The sequence below is a fragment of the Culex pipiens genome, chromosome 2 (genome assembly GCF_016801865.2).
Source record: "Culex pipiens pallens isolate TS chromosome 2, TS_CPP_V2, whole genome shotgun sequence".
Lineage (NCBI taxonomy): Eukaryota > Metazoa > Arthropoda > Insecta > Diptera > Culicidae > Culex > Culex pipiens.
Window position 1 is genome coordinate 80,215,264 of NC_068938.1, and position 19,995 is coordinate 80,235,258.

General features: G+C 38.4%; 1 protein-coding gene across 2 annotated transcripts in view; it reads right to left on the reverse strand.

Moving 5' to 3' along the window:
• Positions 1-19,995, reverse strand: part of LOC120418313 (protein disks lost) — a 430,904-nt gene that overhangs the window by 71,163 nt on the left and 339,746 nt on the right. For both annotated transcript variants that reach the window (XM_039580641.2, XM_039580642.2), the window contains exons 3-6: positions 17,605-18,056; positions 14,075-15,527; positions 3,684-3,840; positions 1,583-1,870 (exon numbers count right to left, since the gene is read on the reverse strand). In XM_039580641.2, the coding sequence (XP_039436575.1) occupies positions 1,583-1,870; positions 3,684-3,840; positions 14,075-15,527; positions 17,605-18,056 (2,350 nt within the window). The remainder of the gene's footprint in view (positions 1-1,582; positions 1,871-3,683; positions 3,841-14,074; positions 15,528-17,604; positions 18,057-19,995) is intronic.

Below are 19,995 nucleotides of genomic sequence, written 5' to 3' on the forward strand. Positions count from 1 at the left end.
TTTAAACATTTGTCTGATAATGGTTACATAATTATAGATAAAGCTTGATTTGCAGTTATCGTAAAACTCAAATATCGAGAAAATCCAAAGGTTTTTTGTTCTTACCGAAAAAAAATATTCAAGCTTAAAAAATATTTAAGAAATATTAAAATTGTAAATTAGTAGGAAATAAATAAAATAATTGAAGTTTTTGTCCCACAGCCATCTTCAGTATATTACTGAATTTTGAAAGAATTTTTGATCTGAGGTTTTAAGTCTTTTTCCGTTTCGTTCTATCACATTTTTTCAATTTAAAAAGCCTTCATTTATTTATAAATTCATTATTAACGTGATACAATATATTCTAAATAGCTTGTAAAAGATTTCACATAAGCTTGAAACTATAGGAATTTTAAAGCTTTTGGTTATTTTTCAAAGACGAATTATTTATGTTTTTACTCTTAATCAAAATATGCTTCCATTTATGAAGTGAAGTTTTAGGAAGTTTTTGTCTAGTTTTTTTTTACAAAATCTTTCTGTACTTTGACTATTTTTTAACAATTTTTTTCCGATGGTATTTTATAAAGATTTTTTAAGTTAAAATCAAACTTCAGTTAAAAAATGTTTTATTGTTTTTATAAAAATCTAGAAAAGTCGGAAAAAGTCGGGAATTTGAGAATGGTTTTCATAAACAATAAGTTACATTGTATCAAAGAACGCCAAATGTCATTTTCCGGTAGCCTATCATGCCACTGTTGTCCGATATAGTCCCTTCCCGGAATCTCGCGTGAGCGCCCAGGAGAAGGTTAAAGCCACGCGGCGTGCGATCGATAAGAGTTGAGCGCACTGCCGCGGCAACAAGCATCAATTGACACTCGCCAGGAAAGTTATGCTGCTTTACGCTGTTGCTATTTTTTGCCCTGAAGGACGAGGGTGGGTGGGTTGATAATCAAAAGCAACCCTCTTTCTCCCGTTCGGAAAAGTTCTTCCTGAGTTAGGCAGGGAGTTTTAGTCGTGTTTGAAGGGGGGAGGAAAACGACTATCGTAAAGGTAATTCGAGAGGGGGTGGAAAAAAGGTATGACTAGGCGAATAAATATGCTGCAGAGAAAGTTCATCGACCTTGATGGGCATTGAAAAGCAGAAAAAGGGAGGAATTGAGAGCAGTTGTACTTGTTTGGGGTGGTTTTGATGTTGTACTTGGAAGCACGGATCAAAAGCAAATACATCTCAATTTCTCTTTGATTTTGTTTGATGTGATTTGTGAAAGAATGTTATAAATATGCAGTATCAGAAGTCAACAGCAGTTAAGTTGCCTATCATAGTTCAGGTATTTTGCCAAAAGCTTCAATGATTGTCAATCATTCGAATATGACGACCTTTTTAATGTAAGGATTTGCAAATTGATTGCAAATTTCACATGTCGGATGAAACGTTCCATATCAACGCAAAATATTGGCAAATAATTGAAATCCAACCCTGCAGCCTGAATCCGTTCAAAAACGAGCAACGCACGCGAAAGGATCAAAGAGCGATTCCTGTGCACTTTTGCCCATTTGCAGCAGATCTACCCGCCGGCGACTGTCGAAAGTCACTTGTACTCACCACGTATTCGCTTTCGTGCTGGCTGCTGCCCGAGCTGGACACGTTCAGGACCTCGTACGAGGAGTCGTTCATGCCGACCAGTTCGTGGATCAGCGCGGCCTTCAGCTGCTCGATGAATATTTGATTGGCCTCGGCGGCGATGATGAAATCGCGGAAAAACGCCTGACTGCCCGGGAACAGGTACTGCGTCGAGAACTGGCTCGGGGCCACCAAACGCTGGCGCAGCTTCACCAGCTTGGCCGGGTCCACGTTGGGCAGGGCCATCGCCAGCTCGGACGCGGCAGAGTTCTGAAAGGAGAGGGGAAAAACATCAAACATAAAGTGGAAATATTAATGGGGAGGAGTGGTTTTTCACAAGCATGTGCTGTGTTCAGCTCGAAACAGTTAAACAGATATTTTTATATGGCTTTACTTCAAGAGCGAATGCAATGCTGGCATGCGATGAGCCCTTGAATCTGTTCAAAATTCTTTCGTCTCAAAAATATTCAAAAACATTACCCAAATAAAAACTAAATGTCTAAATGTCTAAATGTCGAAATGTCTAAATGTCTAAATGTCTAAATGTCTAAATGTCTAAATGTCTAAATGTCTAAATGTCTAAATGTCTAAATTTCTAAATTTCTAAATATCTAAATATCTAAATTTCTAAATGTCTAAATTTCTAAATGTCTAAATGTATAAATGTCTAAATGTCTAAATGTCTAAATGTCTAAATGTTTAAATGTCTAAATGTCTAAATGTCTAAATGTCTAAATGTCTAAATGTCTAAATGTCTAAATGTCTAAATTTCTAAATGTCTAAATGTCTAAATGTCTAAATGTCTAAATGTCTAAATGTCTAAATATCTAAATGTCTAAATGTCTAAATTTCTAAATTTCTAAATGTCTAAATGTCTAAATCTCTAAATGTCTAAATGTCTAAATGTCTAAATGTCTAAATGTCTAAATGTCTAAATGTCTAAATGTCTAAATGTCTAAATGTCTAAATGTCTAAATGTCTAAATGTCTAAATGTCTAAATGTCTAAATGTCTAAATGTCTAAATGTCTAAATGTCTAAATGTCTAAATGTCTAAATGTCTAAATGTCTAAATGTCTAAATGTCTAAATGTCTAAATGTCTAAATGTCTAAATGTCTAAATGTCTAAATGTCTAAATGTCTAAATGTCTAAATGTCTAAATGTCTAAATGTCTAAATGTCTAAATGTCTAAATGTCTAAATGTCTAAATGTCTAAATGTCTAAATGTCTAAATGTCTAAATGTCTAAATGTCTAAATGTCTAAATGTCTAAATGTCTAAATATCTAAATGTCTAAATTTCTAAATGTCTAAATGTCTAAATGTCTAAATGTCTAAATGTCTAAATGTCTAAATGTCTAAATGTCTAAATGTCTAAATGTCTAAATGTCTAAATGTCTAAATGTCTAAATGTCTAAATGTCTAAATGTCTAAATGTCTAAATGTCTAAATGTCTAAATGTCTAAATGTCTAAATGTCTAAATGTCTAAATGTCTAAACTGCCCATGATCGCATAAATGTCCCATATGCATTTTCATCGTTTTTGAGATAATGATGCAGTTTTGTTCAAAATCGTGTGCTCTTTCAGAAAAGCCTATAACATCCAGCACTTTGTTCTTGAAATCAGGAGAAAATCCAGTTTTTACGCGAAAACTTAACACGTAGCCTTATGTATGGGACAAACTTCAAATGCGTTTTTCTCAGCTTGCTGTTTTTGCATATGGGACATTTATGCGAACATGGGCAGTAAATGTCTAAATGTCTAAATGTCTAAATGTCTAAATGTGCAAATGTCTAAATGTCTTAATTTCTAATTTTAGATTTTTTATTTTTTAAATAACAAAACATCAAAAACCGCTAAGAAAAATTTATTGTATATATTGCAAAATTTTCAATTTTCACAGCATAATGCAAATTAAAAACATGCAATCCTATTAACTGTTGATGCGTTAGCATCATAACCGTTAGACAACTAATTATGCACGCGTTTGTTAGTCCCGTGAAAAACTCTAATACACTCCCGTCGTTCCCTTTTAATTCATGCAAATCTCTCCCCCTTCTCGCCCAAGAAGAGATAAATACTTACGTGAAAGTTGCACGACTGCACGAGCTGGGCGGTGAACAGCTTCGCCAGGTGGGCCATATTGATCGGGTGCTCCATGATGGCCAGCAGGGCGCGAACTTTGCCCCCGAGTTCCGCCAGAAAGTTCCACGTCGGGTTCAGGTGTTTGAAGTCCCACGTCCTGCCAAGGGAGCAAAAGCGAAGAAGAAGAATCACGTCAGAGTTTGAGCAAAGCGGAGCTAAGCCTTAAGGTTGCAACGACGATGGCAGCAGCAACAAATTAATTAATGCGATAAGCAAACTGTAGTCAACAGGAAGGGCAAGAATAGCGCCTCACTCCCCTAGGAGCTCTACACGTGTCATAAAATGATGGGCGGGGAAGAAGATTCAAATTGATGGAGGCGAATTATGAAAGTCTTAAGGTTGTACGCACGGTAAACATCTTTGCAAGTGCACCATCGCAACGGTAGCAGATGATGACGAGCGCACGGTGGTCCTAAATACGGAGTGCTACAGAAATAATAATTCTCCTGTAAAGCGCCATTCACAAATCGTTGTTGTCGTGCTAACGTGTCGCACGTGCATTTTGGGCCAAATTGAGTTTATGACACCATTTTGTGCTTTTAACGCCTCAGCTTTTGACTTTCACAATTCCTCAAAATTCGATTTCAATCCTGAAATTTTCAACAAAAACCCAAAAAACTCCGTACATTGTAGTCACTTTTCATGCACCCAACCGGCGGTCGCATGATTGTGTTGCATGGCTGCATGAAAGTATATCAGATTCTGCATGAAATCTGTCCTCATGCATTTTTTTTTGCGCTACAGGGGTATGACAATTTTGCCCGTTACCGACAATTATCGGCCTTTTCGACGGATGTTTGGTTGTATTGCACAAAAAAAAAATCTTAACAGAACGAGGATTAAACCACCAACTTTTTGTTTATTGATCCGACACGCTACCACTGCGCCATAAACGCTTCATGGATTGTGAGGGACAGAGCACCAACACATTATTCTCTTTAAGTTATGCTAGGGAACGCGCCAGCTTTATATGTAAAAGTAAAGTAAATCTTTCCCTGTTCCTGAGAGGAACACCCGTGAAGAGTATCGGGGCCGGCATTTACAAAGCGGATTCAGTGACAGTTTAAGGTCTTGATAAGGTCCAGTTTGTGACGATACACTACCTTCCCTTTACTAAGCAATCGAATCCAGAAGGGAAAAGATCACCAGTTGTGTTGGTCCGAGCCGGGATTTGAACCCCGATCTACCGCTTACGAGGCGGAAGCGTTACCACTAGGCTACGTGGCTCGGTCACCAGCTTTATATGTGTTGGTGAGAACTGCAGATCGCTGACATGTTAACGACGCGGGCAAAAATGAGCTATGAACTTGCTGCAAAAACTGTTATAAAATATAACATTTTCTGCAGCAAATCCACCGTTGCAGATTTTGATATATATTTTTCCTTTGGGTGTATAAAAGCAGTTTCGTGCTATCTTGACGCACTCTGAAAATTGCTCTAATCTAATCTAATCTAACTCTAGCGCAGCCAGTCTTTCGAGGGCATCCTGGAAAATGCCTTAGGTTGATTAACGCCTAGCATCCTCTTGTCATTGCCCCAATGCAATAAATTGCTTTGAAACATCACAAACGTTAAATCGGCCAGGCCAACTGCGTAAAGTTAACCGCAAAGATGATTCGTTGAAGTGGATTGAGTTTGAGCACGAGTGTTCAAACCACAATACATTTCTGAATCTACAGGGGAGGAAGAAACGTGGGGATCCCCCGCTCACGTTCCTATTTATAAAAGCAATGAATCGTTGGGAGCACCATGCTAAGAAGTTTTGGTGCTCCGGAACCCTCGGGGATGGGACATTGTATTTCCACGCACTCTGAAAATTGCTCTAAGTGCGACAACTGGCTAAAGGGATTTCAGCTCAGAGCGCGTTTGACACACGTACATTGCCGACTACCGTTAACATTTGTAATTATAACTCGAGACTCCAGCAAAAAAGTTCAACTAAACTTCGGGACAATGCACAGTATGGTCAACCAAACAAAACGTGTGTGTTATTGTGTACATAGCTTGCTTTTCTCAGAACGCTAAAAAACGACGTGCGACAAAATAGCACGACAACGTCAAAATTTCGTAGCTTTTTTAACGAAGGGATAAACACCTACAACTTTGCAAACGGCACCAATTCGATCAGAAAGTTCCCTTCCTATATACAGATTTTTAGAATATTTCTACGTTTAAAACGACAACTTTATCGCAAACAATTTTATCGTCGTGCAATAACGTTATTGCTATCGTTTTTAATCCATGAATATTTTATCGAAAAAAAAACAAATTATTCGTTCTACAGCATTGATTTGGCGGTCTCGATTGCGATGACCAACAAACAAAAAAAAAAAATCAAGCCGTGTCTTCAACATTCACTAAAAAAATATTATAAAAAAAACATTTAAATTTTTAATACGTTTATCAAAAGAATACATTAAAAAAGGCCAATTGTAATTATAAAGTGCGCTGTCAAGTTATAGCAATTTTTAGGTCGCAGTTTCCCAATTTTTTGAAAATAGTTCCCAAAGCAGTTTGCCTAATTAAAAAAATATATTTTTGAAAAACTGTGAAAATTCAATGATACCCTCGTATTCACGAAATCTCGGGGTCAGTAGTGCGCCCATCCCGGGAATTCTCGGTACAAAATTCCCGCGATTTTTGCCGTATGGGCTGACATGGTTCGGTGACTAAGTGGTCAAATAAGCCACTCAATATGATGAACTGTTTCAATGAACGAACGAACACGCGAGAGGTCTTTACTCACGCAAAAAAGTACTTTCCTCACGTTTCTTTTCGGGAGGACTATTAACTCGGTTTAACTGTGGGTGTATACAAAAATAGGAAAGAAATATATTTATGAAATACTTATTTGATTAGAATCAGATTGAAATTGAAAATTGTAGTTCATTTAAAATCCAACAAAAACAAAAAAAACCTTTTTATATCTTTCAATCTATTTAACAACTGTTAGATTGGTGTGTAGACTATCACCAATTAATATTATTGAGCTAATTCTATGATTTTAAGCTTGAAAAACAAAACAAATATAGAGCAATTCTTTACGAAATCGGTCTTTTATTAATTTTAACTTTTGTATTTTTTAAATCCGGCTGAAACTTATTTGGTGCCTTCGGTATGCTCAAAAGGCCATTTTGCATCATTAGTTTGTCCATATAATTTTCCATAAAAATTTGGCAGCTGCCCATACTAATATTTTATATGAAAATTCAAAAATCTGTATCTTTTGAAGGAATTTTTGATCGATTTGGTGTCTTCGGCAAAGTTGTAGGTATGGATAAGGACTACACTGAAAAAAATGATGCAAGGTGAATTTTTTTTGGTGATTTTTAATTTCACTTTTTGTCACTAAAACTTGATTTGCTGAAAGGCACTATTTTTTCTGATATGTTTTAAGGTTGATGTCAACTTTTCTGAAATTTCCAGAACGGGCAAAAAAACTTTGACCGAGTTATGAATTTTTGAATCAATACTGATTTTTTTTTCAAATAATCGAAATATTCAGGGCTGAGCTGTACGTTTTTGAACCAGTTAGTCGCTGTTGACGGGTTTAGGGCGCCAATGTTCCTGGCGAGGGCGCTTCTCCTCGTAGGGCGCCTATATTTGTACAAGGGGCGCCAAGTGATGAGCGGGGGGGGGGGGGGGGTGGAATATGCTATTCGTTCTTTGATAACACAAAAAATAACAGCTAGGTTAGCAATGCAAAAGTGAGTTTCAAAAAGACACAGAAATGTTATCCATTTGTCCTTTATCCTTTAATAACCCTCCGCGAAACCCGACTTCGTCCGAACTGGTCCCTGCACTAATTATAAAATGGCAACTTAGCAAATTTGCAAAATGCAAAGTTTCTCTAGGGCCCTGCTGAGGGCGCCAAATGGTTTAAGGAGGGCGACATTTTTGTTAAAGAACTTGTTAGTCGACGACTAACCTCGACTAACCTACAGCTCAGCCCTGAATCTCCCTTAGGCTCTTTTTTTTTTATTTCCAAAAATGGCATTTTGGGCGCCCTGGGGCTACCTGAGGGGGCGCTCTATCTTTTTCAAGAAGGCGCAGCACAAATCGGCAACTTGGCAAATTTGCAAAATGCAAAGTTTCTCTAGGGCCCTGCTGAGGGCGCCAAATGGTTTAAGGAGGGCGACATTTTTGTTAAAGAACTTGTTAGTCGACGACTAACCTCGACTAACCTACAGCTCAGCCCTGGAAATATTGGTCGCAAATTTTTTACAAAATTAATTTTGCGATGCAAAAACGAATTTGCAATCAAAAAATACTTTAATAAAGTGCATCTTTTTCAAGTTAAAGCAATTTTTATGCAACTTTTTTTGGAAATATTAGCAGTTATTCATTTTTTTTAACTAGTGCCCATGTTGGCCCACTCTTGAAAAAAACTATTTTTGAAAAACTGAGAAAATTCTCTATATTTTGCTATTTTGAACTTTGTTGATACGACCTTTAGTTGCTGAGATATTGCCATGCAAAGATTTATAAACGGGATAATTGTTGATTTCTAAGTCTCACCCAAACAACCCACCATTTTCTAAATCATTTCAAAAGAGCCAAACATTCAATATCACGCACATTTGAATACCTATATGAAAAAGGGCTAAAAACACTTATTTTTGGTATTTCCATATGTTGGATTAGATTTAAAAAAAATCAGTCAAGATTTTTTTCCGAAAATTTTCCTTTAAATTCCAACCTTTGGCTAGCTGGTAGTTTGCATTTCAAGTTTCATAGCTTTCGTAGATATTCATGTAAAATACAATCAAATGTCACATCAAAATAAATTTGCAAAAATTACATCAGCAGGACATCATTATGATTATCAAGCCTTTTTTCCAATTATTTGAAATTAAAAAGAAGTAATAAAAGCTGAGAATGTGAAACGTCATAGTTTATTTTTTATTAAATTTAAGTCACGTTTTGCAGCACACTCCGTGTTTGGTGAATCCTTTCGCAGTCCTTTCACATCAAATGTGAACCATCCCGATTTTTGGCGTTCGTCGTCATCATCTTCGTAAAAGAAGAAGATTAAGCAAGAGGAGGGGGGCGGGGAAGGGATTACACAACAACGTTTAAGGTTGGCCCCTCCACACACACTCCGGTAGGAAGACCCACCAGAGAGATATGCCAATTCGTATGACTTTCGCGTCCCATCCAGGATTCACAGGAGACGTGTTATGGTGGGCCAATCCGGAATCAATCCTTCAGGCTATACCGGGCTAAATGTTCTTAGCAACCTGACATGCTTTCTTAGACGGTTATTAGGGGGAGCCTAATGAAAGCCGGGAGCAAGCTTTGAAAGGGGTTTAGCACGGGGAGAAATGGTCCGCTCGCGTTCTGTCGTCTCTCGTGATTGAGCTATTCATTGTAATTTGGATTATTTCTCATTCAGAACGAGAAACGTGCAGCAGAAGGTGTTTTTGTAAGTGAGAACCCATTGCTAATGAAGATTAGATTTGAATTAGGAGGGTTATCAAAAGTTATTTGACGTCTTCTAATATCATTTACTGAGTTTCGTGAACAGCTTTTCAATTCTGAAAATGGAGCAAATTCATTTTCTAAACAATTGCATACTTTTCAAATGATTCCCTTCCACGATATACAATACGACACGTGTCAGCCTGATTGCAAAACTAAACCGTAAATTTTAATGATTCTATCATGATTTTGGAATAATTTATGATCCCCCAATTCACCTGATAGGCTGCGTCTGCAGCACCGAAATTCACCTGGTTGAGATTATGACGAGCTCGATTGTATGTTTGGCCGCGGATTACGATGAGAGAACACGCTGCTGATTTGGAAATCCTTCAAACATGCTAAATGTTGAAAGAGCCTCCTCTTCACCTCAGTAGGCAGGTGTTGCGGCTCATCGTGCCGCCATCATTAGGAGCAGAGCTTTTTGGGGCAAATGGGGTTCCTCAAATTATTTTGATTATAAAATTAGTATTTTTGACTATAATTTTAATTATACTAAAATTAGCTCAAATAAAAAAAAGTTTTTTAAAAAGTACATTTTTTATAAATCAAAAACTATTTGCAATATTGAACTACATTCAAACGTCAGTTGGTTGATGCCTCAACCAACTTGGGAACGCAACCGGATGGTGGAGGTGCTACTAATAGGGGGTAGCTAGCTCGAGCTGATTAATTATTATTAAATTGATGTTTCAACATGACATTATTTGTGCTGGCACATCGTGGTGATGGTGGTGGTGGTGGCCGCAGTAGTGGCGCGATTTGCTCTTTGATGGAATCAAGCGCCACTAATCGAATGGAAAATTGGCGGCGCGAACTTGAATAAATTTTTGATTGATTGAGCGGGCACATTGTGCTGAACATACACACATTTGGTTAGATGGCTGACGATGCGGTACCTAATAATGCAGTGTACTTGAACTTGGAGAAACACTAAATAATGGTTTCCTTACTGTGAGTGTAACAAAAATGACTTTTTTGTGGGCATTCAAGGGTTTGTTCCAGTTGGCATAGTAAGCCCAAATCCAAAATATGAGCTTGATTGGACGTAACAGGAGCTAGCGCTCCGCCCTTCAATTTTAAATGGGATTTAACCCGTAAAACCCGATTTAATCCCACCTGGGGTGAGATAGAGCCTTTTTTACTAAAGAATATAAAAATATTTCAATTCATAACATCGACTTTGTTTATTTATAACGTCAGCACAAAAGAAAGTCTTATGATGAAAGCAATGTATTATAAATGATATGATTTCCAAAAGAAATAAAAAACGCAATTTTCACCAAAAGAATATTTTCAATCGTACAATATGTTTGTAAGTTTGTAATCAAACAAGCGTTTATGACAAACGCGATTATAGCAAGCTTCCCATGCGCCAGTGACAACGCACACCGCGGTTTTGGTTTTTTTGCTTCGGTACGAGCCCTTTTGTGTGTTGGTATTGTCCGTTTCTTTCAAAGGTACACGCCGCGCGGCATTTCAGAATGTGCCGCAGACACTGTTGCCAGCGATTTTTTGCACTTTTGGTGCAATAAAAAACATACCCGGCAACAATGCCATGCAATTCGAAGAAGAAGATCAACAAAAACAAAACGCGCAGTATGGGATTTGACAGCGCGCATTTGCCGAAAGTGCGGCGCGTCGTTTCGAGGCTGGTATGCCGCGTGTCTTTTACGGGAATACGCGCAATATTTTGGTTCATCGTTCCAGCGCACCAAGCCAAGCAAAACCGAGGTACAAGTGAACCGCGTGTGCCGGACGGTGCAGGGAAGCTAACCATTCAGCTTCTACGAAAGTGACAGAGTCAGAGATAGCTATTTTTAACAACCGCACCACTACACACTCAATCGCGAGAACCTTAGGTAGAAAGCCATTGGCGTCGCCAGCATTGAAAACTTTGAAAACGATATAAACGATGAAAAGCTTAGAAAGCTCCTATTGGAATCCAATGAACCCTGTTAAATAAACTTACGAAAATGAAGTCTACATTTAGGCGATTTTAGGAGCGCACGGGAAACAAATTGATTGTAGCCGGATGAATGTCCTATGTCACAAAAGATTTGCATAAACATTGGACAGTTATGCAATAACGGACAGGGCAAAAGAAACCGAAAAGCTACGATATCATACATGTTGTAGGAAACATCGGTAGACAAGCTACTAAAAAACGAGTATAAGTCGAGCCACAAAATAGATGCGCTAGCATTCTCGCGCCAGTATTCGAAGCTCAACTTGACAACTTGTCGACATGAGCATGAGCATGAGCATGAGCATGGTTGACTGCCAATGAGCTGCTACTCCGTTATTGACGGATCAGCTGAAGTTACACAATGAACCAACAGATGAGTAGTGGGATCTAATCATCCTCACTGTATAACCCCTGAAGATCTCTGCTTTAAGTCAATACCGGCGCCCCCCCAAGTTGCAGACTCATCAGATACAGAGTGTGTCGCTCTATACCTGTTGACACCGCATGAGACCGTTGAATCCACAGCATCTCCTTCAAGCATCACGGGAAGTGGGGGAATTGTGTTAGTAGGGGAAGGAAAGGGAAGGTCAGGATTCATCTTGGTAGATGATATGACCAGAAAATGAATGATCCTTGCCTTCCGAGCTACGACGCTATGAGAAGGACTTATTTAATCGCGCATTTTTTGAAACTTCTTACCGCCGGCGTGCCATCCGAGCAACGAAGCTATGGGAAGGGCTTTACAACTAAGTGTAATTATAAAAAACGTTTTATTCGGCAATGTGCAATTAATAACACATTTTTTTAGTATATTATTTCATACCGACGGCGTGCCATCCGAGCAACGAAGCTATGGGAAGGGCTTTGGAAGGAAGTGTAGTTATAATTATCGTTTTAATCGGCGACGTGCAATTCATAATATAATATCCCAAAAGTATGAAATAGCTCTGCTACACAGCGTACGACTTCTTCATAACAAACGTCGCAACGTTCTAGCACCGACCGGACCGCAAACAACCCGCTCGACAGCACCGACAGAATTTGCACTACTATCTCGCAGGTTCTCGCGCGTCGATTCACGAACCGATCTCCCCCACGAACACCACACGACTGAAGGCCCAATTTCCATGGCCACACCGCGAATTTTTTGAAGAAATTCCAGAAACTTCCATCACTTTCTCGCGGGTTCTCGCGCGTCGATTCACGAACCGATCTCCCCCACGAACACCACACGACTGAAGGCCCAATTTCCATGGCCACCGCGATTTTTTGGAAAAATTCCAGAACTTCCATCACTTTCTCGCGCGTCGATTCACGAACCGATCTCCCCCACGAACACCACACGACTCAACTTGACAACTTGTCGACATGGCGACGAAGCGTCGAAAATCGATGCAGTGTGATTTTTGGACGATTTTTCCGATTAAAATTCATGCTGAATCGACATATTTACGAAGCTGGAAATGACGTCCTGCCTTAAAGTAAAACCTATACCTTTCTTTAGTAAGAAAGGCAAAAAAACATAACTTGGTCAAAGAACTGTATGAAAAAATTGCATTTATATTTTCTAAAACATATCAAAATAACAAAATAACAAAAATAATAAAATAACAAAAATATCAAAGAGTTTTTTAATAATATTTTGTTAGTGACAAAAAGCTATTTAGCTATTCGATCGAAATGTCAAGCTCATAAATGCGTTAATCTCTTCGGTGATGGCCGAGCGGGCACCAGTCCTTACTTTTGGTGCTGGGTTTGAATCCCGTCTGTTGCAACTTTTTTTTGAGTTTAACAAAAATGTACATGCAGTGTGTAAATTAAAAAGATGTAAAATTTTATGCTTTATGATGTAATTTTACCTCAATTAATATTGAGAAATTGAAATTTTCCTAAAAATTGTTAAAAAAAATACTCAGAAATGTCACATTTTTGAGACGATTACATTAAATGACATATTTGTGATGCAAATTGAACTTTTGTGTCAGAAAAGATGTAACTCTTTTCAAGATGTAATTTCATCTCAGAAAATAAAATACACATGTTAGGGAAACAGCATGTAATTCCATCACGCTCCTAATGTTAGCATATCAGCCCTTTGACGTTAATTTACAGCTATTTAAAAGCATTATCAATTGTAATCAAGTATATTTAATAAATAGCTAAATAAAAACTAGGCAAGCTAGATTCTCTAGAATGTTTTGCAAAATAAGATGTTGCCCAAGAAATGAAATAATGTGTCATTCAAACATTTTTAATCAATAATTACGATAGTATTACATCATCATTAAAGTGGCACAATTACAGCATACTATTTTACAACTTCCAACAAATTTATTATTGTAAGCTTTTTAAAGTTTCGTTAAAACAAGTATTTATTCTAAGTTAACTAGATATCGTATCGTCAATAAGAAATCTAGATCTTTTGACGTTTTACCTAAAATAATGGGCAAACAATTCTATTTTTACACAGTTTCTGTTGTAAAGTTACATGTCTTAGAAAACGTTTTTTTTTACGTAACACTAAAAAATAGATTTTGACCCCGCTCGTGACAAAATTTCTTTACAAATTAAAAAAAAAACTTATAAAGCCTAACACAGTCCTCGTCATCTATCTGCCACAAGATCGTTCTGAAACATGTTGTGTCAGATATAATGTGTATTTTTACATCATAAACGGGTAAATTTATAATCTTTTTCTTAGCAATTTCATGTTTCACACATTGATCTATGTAAAATTATGTCACAAAAGCTGTAAATTTAAACCTTAAATTTTTAAACTCCTCGCAACTTATTTTTTTACTTTTGCGAATCTGTTTTAAAAAATAACAAATTTGAAAAGATATATAACAACCATTATAAACTATTTAACCCCAAAACTCACCTGTAAATCGTACAGAACGCATCCCGCTGCTTCTTGAACGCCCCAAACTCGCGCTCGCTCGGGAAGTGCTCCTTGGTGTCCGCTTCCTGCTGGTACAGTACACCATTCCCACCTGCACCCCCACCGCCAAGTTGAACCGATTCCTCCAGCATCCGCTGGCCACTGCTGTCCAGCTGCAGCTTCTGGCTGTGAATTTCCCTCAGAAAGGCGTGCAGCGGAACGTTGAGACCGGCGATGCGTTCGTTTTCCACCAGGACTTTGAGGGTGATGCTGTCGAGGAGCGCTAGGAGATTGCGCTGACGGTTGAGGACCTCCATGGCGAAGAAGATGCAGTTGTTGAGGTTTTTCAGGATGTTGTGAAAGTCGGGGGAGTCGGCGTTGAAGGTTGAGATGGCTTCGAAGGGGTCGAACTCGGTATTGATGAGATTGATCAGGTAGGAGAACTCGGAGAGGATGTTCGGGGTCAGGTTGAGGTCGATGATTAGCGTGTAGATGTCTACGAGACGATTGATCTTGGTAGGGTTTGTGACCTTGTCTAGTTCGATGATGAGTGGTGGGGTGTTTCCACTTTCGGAATTCTTTCTCGGAGTGTTGATCGTGTTACGCAACGCGGCGTGGATCATCTTACTCGGGTCGGGGTTCTGCTCTTCGGCGGCCTCAAAGTTACTTTTGATGATGTCCTTGTAATTACGGAGCAGGCCTCGTTCATCCTTTTGTGAAAGGTCCAACTCCAAGCTGTTATCTTCGGTCAGGTTGATGAGATTATTGTCCGACTTGAACGAGGAGCTGTTGAAGTCGTGCCGACTCGAGGTCGATCGGCTGAGGATCGTGGGCGTTACCCGGCGCCGAGACTTCCCTTCAGCAGCAGGACTGCCCCCGCTAACCAGGTTGTCCATCTCGAAGCTCGATCCACCCAGCCGACTCGTCAAAGTCTTGCTCACCGTAATCGGCGTGACGCGTTTTTTGTTCCGCTGCTGCTGATCGCCACCAGTTCCGGGGGTCGACGACTGCATCGAGGTTCCCAACCCCGGGAAGTCATTCTCCATGAAGATCGAACTCGCCGATTTATTTGCATCCTTGCTGACATTCAGCGACTTTCGCGACTTTGATTTCATCGACGAGTGCGTAATAAAGTCACCCAGACAAGGTGAGCTGGTCTGCCGGTTGCCGGAACGGTCGTGACTGCGGCGTGAGTCATTCCGAGAACCGTTACCGCCAGGGGTCGAGCAATCGGCGAGCGTGGTCCACGAGTTGCGTGAGTTGCCGGCCTTGCCGCCTTGGGAGCGGTTGATCGGGGTGCTGGTGTTGAGTTTATTTGACGGTTGACCTCCGCGGATGGGAGTGCTGACGGCGGCCGTGCCAAAGTCAATCCGGGATGCGGCGTTGATGGGATGGCCGGGGTGGCGAGCGGTCGGAATCGGGCTGAACGGGGCATCGACGATGGAGATGTGTTCTGGAGAGGAAAGAATTTTAAATTGAAAAAAATATTAGAGAAAAAAATACTGAAATTGAAAAAAACTAATTTTACTGAGTTTCTAAAATTTCTAAACAATTTAAATTCCTAAAATTCTTAAAAATTTTAAAATTCCCAAGCCTTTTAAAATTCCTAAAATTCATGAAACTTTTAATTTTTTTTTAAATTCATATGATTCTAAAATTCTTACAATTCCTAAAATTCCTCAAATTCCTCAAATCAAAAATTAAACCATCCACTTCACGACCCCCAGGTCTTTTGTGGTCTCTATTGCAAGTTTCTGCCCGAACCTAGGAGTCCGAATGGGGAGGGCACCCAAACCTCTATCTACTCCATGGAACCTTCCACCCCAGGGTTCTAAACTGACGACCTTTGGATTGCGAGTCCAACCACCGGAGCAGGCTTGGTTTGTTGTGTTGTTTGTCTTTATAGCAGGGAGAGAACTCCCATACCTGGAATGACTTAACAGCCTAACAACAACCAAGGCCGGGACCGACGTTTTACTTCCTCATCCGATAGAAGGTTGGAGCAGATGGGAATCGAACCCGGAATCATCCGCTTACAAAGCGGACAGCGTAACCATTCGGCTAAGCCTGCTTCCTAAAATTTCTAAAATTCATGAAATTTATAAAATTCCTATCATTCCTACAATTTTTGAAATTCCAAAAAGATTTAAATGTCCTTAACTCCCAAAAATTCAAAAAATCCTAAAATTAGTTAAATTATCAAATTTGTACTATTTCTAAAATTCCTCAAATTTCTAAAATTCCTGAAATTTCTAAAATTCCTAAAATTCCTACAATTCCAAAATGTCCTAAAATTCCTCAAATTCCCAAAAATTCAAAAAATTCAAAAAATTCTAAAAATTCCTGAAATTCCTAAAATTCATAAATCATAAATTTCATAAATTACAAAAAAAAACCTAAAATTACTAAAATACCGAATATTCCAAAGAATACAATGAAATTTTCCAAAAAACAATCCAACAGTATTTATAATTACAAAAATTACAAAAATTACAAAAATTACAAAAATTACAAAAATTACAAAAATTAAAAAAATTACAAAAATCACAAAAATTACAAAAATTACAAAAATTACAAAAATTACAAAAATTACAAAAATTACAAAAATTACAAAAATTACAAAAATTACAAAAATTACAAAAATTACAAAAATTACAAAAATTACAAAAATTACAAAAATTACAAAAATTACAAAAATTACAAAAATTACAAAAATTACAAAAATTACAAAAATTACAAAAATTACAAAAATTACAAAAATTACAAAAATTACAAAAATTACAAAAATTACAAAAATTACAAAAATTACAAAAATTACAAAAATTACAAAAATTACAAAAATTACAAAAATTACAAAAATTACAAAAATTACAAAAATTACAAAAATTACAAAAATTACAAAAATTACAAAAATTACAATGAACAACGAACAATGAACAATGAACAATGAACAATGAACAATGAACAATGAACAATGAACAATGAACAATGAACAATGAACAATGAACAATGAACAATGAACAATGAACAATGAACAATGAACAATGAACAATGAACAATGAACAATGAACAATGAACAATGAACAATGAACAATGAACAATGAACAATGAACAATGAACAATGAACAATGAACAATGAACAATGAACAATGAACAATGAACAATGAACAATGAACAATGAACAATGAACAATGAACAATGAACAATGAACAATGAACAATTAACAATGAACAATGAACAATGAACAATGAACAATGAACAATGAACAATGAACAATGAACAATGAACAATGAACAATGAACAATGAACAATGAACAATGAACAATGAACAATGAACAATGAACAATGAACAATAAACAATGAACAAAGAACAAAGAACAGTTAGCATTGAATAGTTAACAAAAAATTATCTAAGAGCGAGTTTTGAAAATCAGCCTTTACGTGTATTTTTAAAGTACAAAATAAGATGAAATTATTTTTTCTTTTCAAAAGCAATAGTATTATATAAACAAATAAAATCTTCAACTTACTTTCGCTCTCATCCATTCCCGCAGTCTCCTCTCCTCCCCGTCCCACTGCATCTGGTTCAATCTTCCGGAAGCTCCCATGGAATCCCCCATCGTCCTCCACGTTCCCCAAATCCCGAAACGCATCCGCCGTGGGCGCTCCCACGAATAAATCTCTCGAAATCGATCGGCCCTGGGACCGGTTTCCGAATGCCGGCGAATCTCCCACGCCGTCACCATCCCGAACGCCGATCCCAGTGGTGGCGGTGGTGTCTCTTTTCAAGCCGGACGTCAGCTGTTGTTGTTCGTCGACCGAAGTTGATAGCGATAGGGGAGCATTCACGGTGGCCGCCGGAGGATCAGCCGCTGAGGATGTGATTGACAGCTTCCGGATTGTCGGTGCCGATGTCGCTGGTGGTGGCCCCGGGGGAACCTTCTTCGGCGTATCGCACACCGAGGGAGGGCACTTGGTGAAGCTGAAGAGAAAAGGGTGGAGAGAGGGGAAAATATCGATTACTGGGGATGAAATTTAAAAAAGGAGAAGGGATTCAACTAATCTGGCGGTTGGTTATCATTACACAATGTTTCAACACAGCTTAGTCAGCCTTATTGTGTAGATTTAAAATCGTGAATCTTGAATAATGCAAAGCGGTCAATTTGCAAAATTAGTTAGGAACATGCATGAACACAATTTAAAAAAACTGGAATATAATTTTGATAACCTTGGGTCGAAATTAAATTAAATTATTTGCTATAAATAAATCAATAGCACAACAAAAAAAAAAAACTATTTAGGATTACCATCACCAATTTGTTTGGCCCGATATTATACCCCGCATGTGGTGGATGTTACCCATTAATCATAACGAAGCATTTTTCCCGCCACGAGTTATGACCCTTCATTAAGCCGGGAATGCGTTTCAATTTATCCACTGCTCGTCGTTATAATCCAACCATTAGAACCAACAAACATGGGGTGATTACGGGGGTCTTTGTTGTATGCTTTCTTTTCTAAAAAAAACATTGAAACCCAAAATGTGCCCATCAACGTGCTAAACATGTCTCAAAAAGGGGAGCAAAAACAACGCTTCCTTGTTTGTCCTTTATCACCAAAAACACTAAATAGGCCTCAATTGGGTCCTGTTTTTTCCCTCAATGCCACAGAAGTAATGTCTCAAACCCATGGGACTGTAGGTCTGAAATTTGGATATGGGATAGGAAAGCCTTCTAAACATTATATTACTTCTAGAATAAACAAAACTGTGGGATACTACGACAAGGTGGAACTAAGACGACGATGACGGAAACGCCCCAAAGGGCGGTACGGTTTCGTCCGGCTTTGGAGTTCCATGGAAAGTTACGAATATAAAAAGTGGTTAAAACAACTATGATCATATTTAAAGCATTTCATCTAAACAGTCCTTCCCATAGCATCACCACTCGGAAGGCACACCGGTGGGTGATTTCGTTAAGTTTACTTTTGAAAATTCGTTCGTTACTAATTTCGCGAGTTTGTTTGTGTTTGTGTACCGCAAAACGATGAAGAAAGACTTCTTTGGTATTGCAGCTCGGAAGGCACATCGACGTGTATAAATTCAATGTGATCATTCCAAAATGGAACGACACCTTTTGAATATAATTTATGAATATTTTTTTTTAAATAGTCGGATGATTAAATTTTATGTACACATCATAATTTTTCGAAAAAATTGTAAGTTAGACCTGCAAAAGTTCAAATCCTTTTTACGTACTTTTAGCTGGAAAAGATCAGCACCACTACGATGGTTATACGGCATGTCTGCCTGTGTGGTGGCTCTAATTCTGATCACCCACCGCCACCCATAATGTCGGTAACAAAGAATATTTTCCTCGAAGAGAACCAAAAACGAGAAAGAAAAAAATCCCAAGAAGACGAAACAGAAAAAAAGGAAGAAGAAAACAGAACCTCCCGCTCGTTTATTCGAGTGATAATATGCCATAAATTTTATTCTTTATTATTATTTGTGTTTGATGACACTCTCCTGGGGGGCCACATTGGAGGCACGTTGGCCACGGGGGTGTCTGAGGAAGGGTCTCCCTGGGAGGCATGGAAATGTCCTTCTCACGTGACGGAGTACATTTTCCTTCGATGGCTGCCACCAGCAGACACACTTGTCATTGCCATGGGACGATGGACACACATACACAAACGTTAGGAACCGAGGAAAACTCATTTGGTTTGTTTACTTGGGAATGCTAAACTGACTTGTTTGGACAGATAAATGCGTTCGATGGTAAACCACTAAACTAGAAAGGAGGAGGAAGTTTCGGTGCTGCTCGATTAATGGCACTGCATAATCGGAGGAAATGTATGGTACCGTAATCTGGGGCGAATCGGGACTACAGTCTGAATAGGGACAGCAGTTTTTAGAGCAC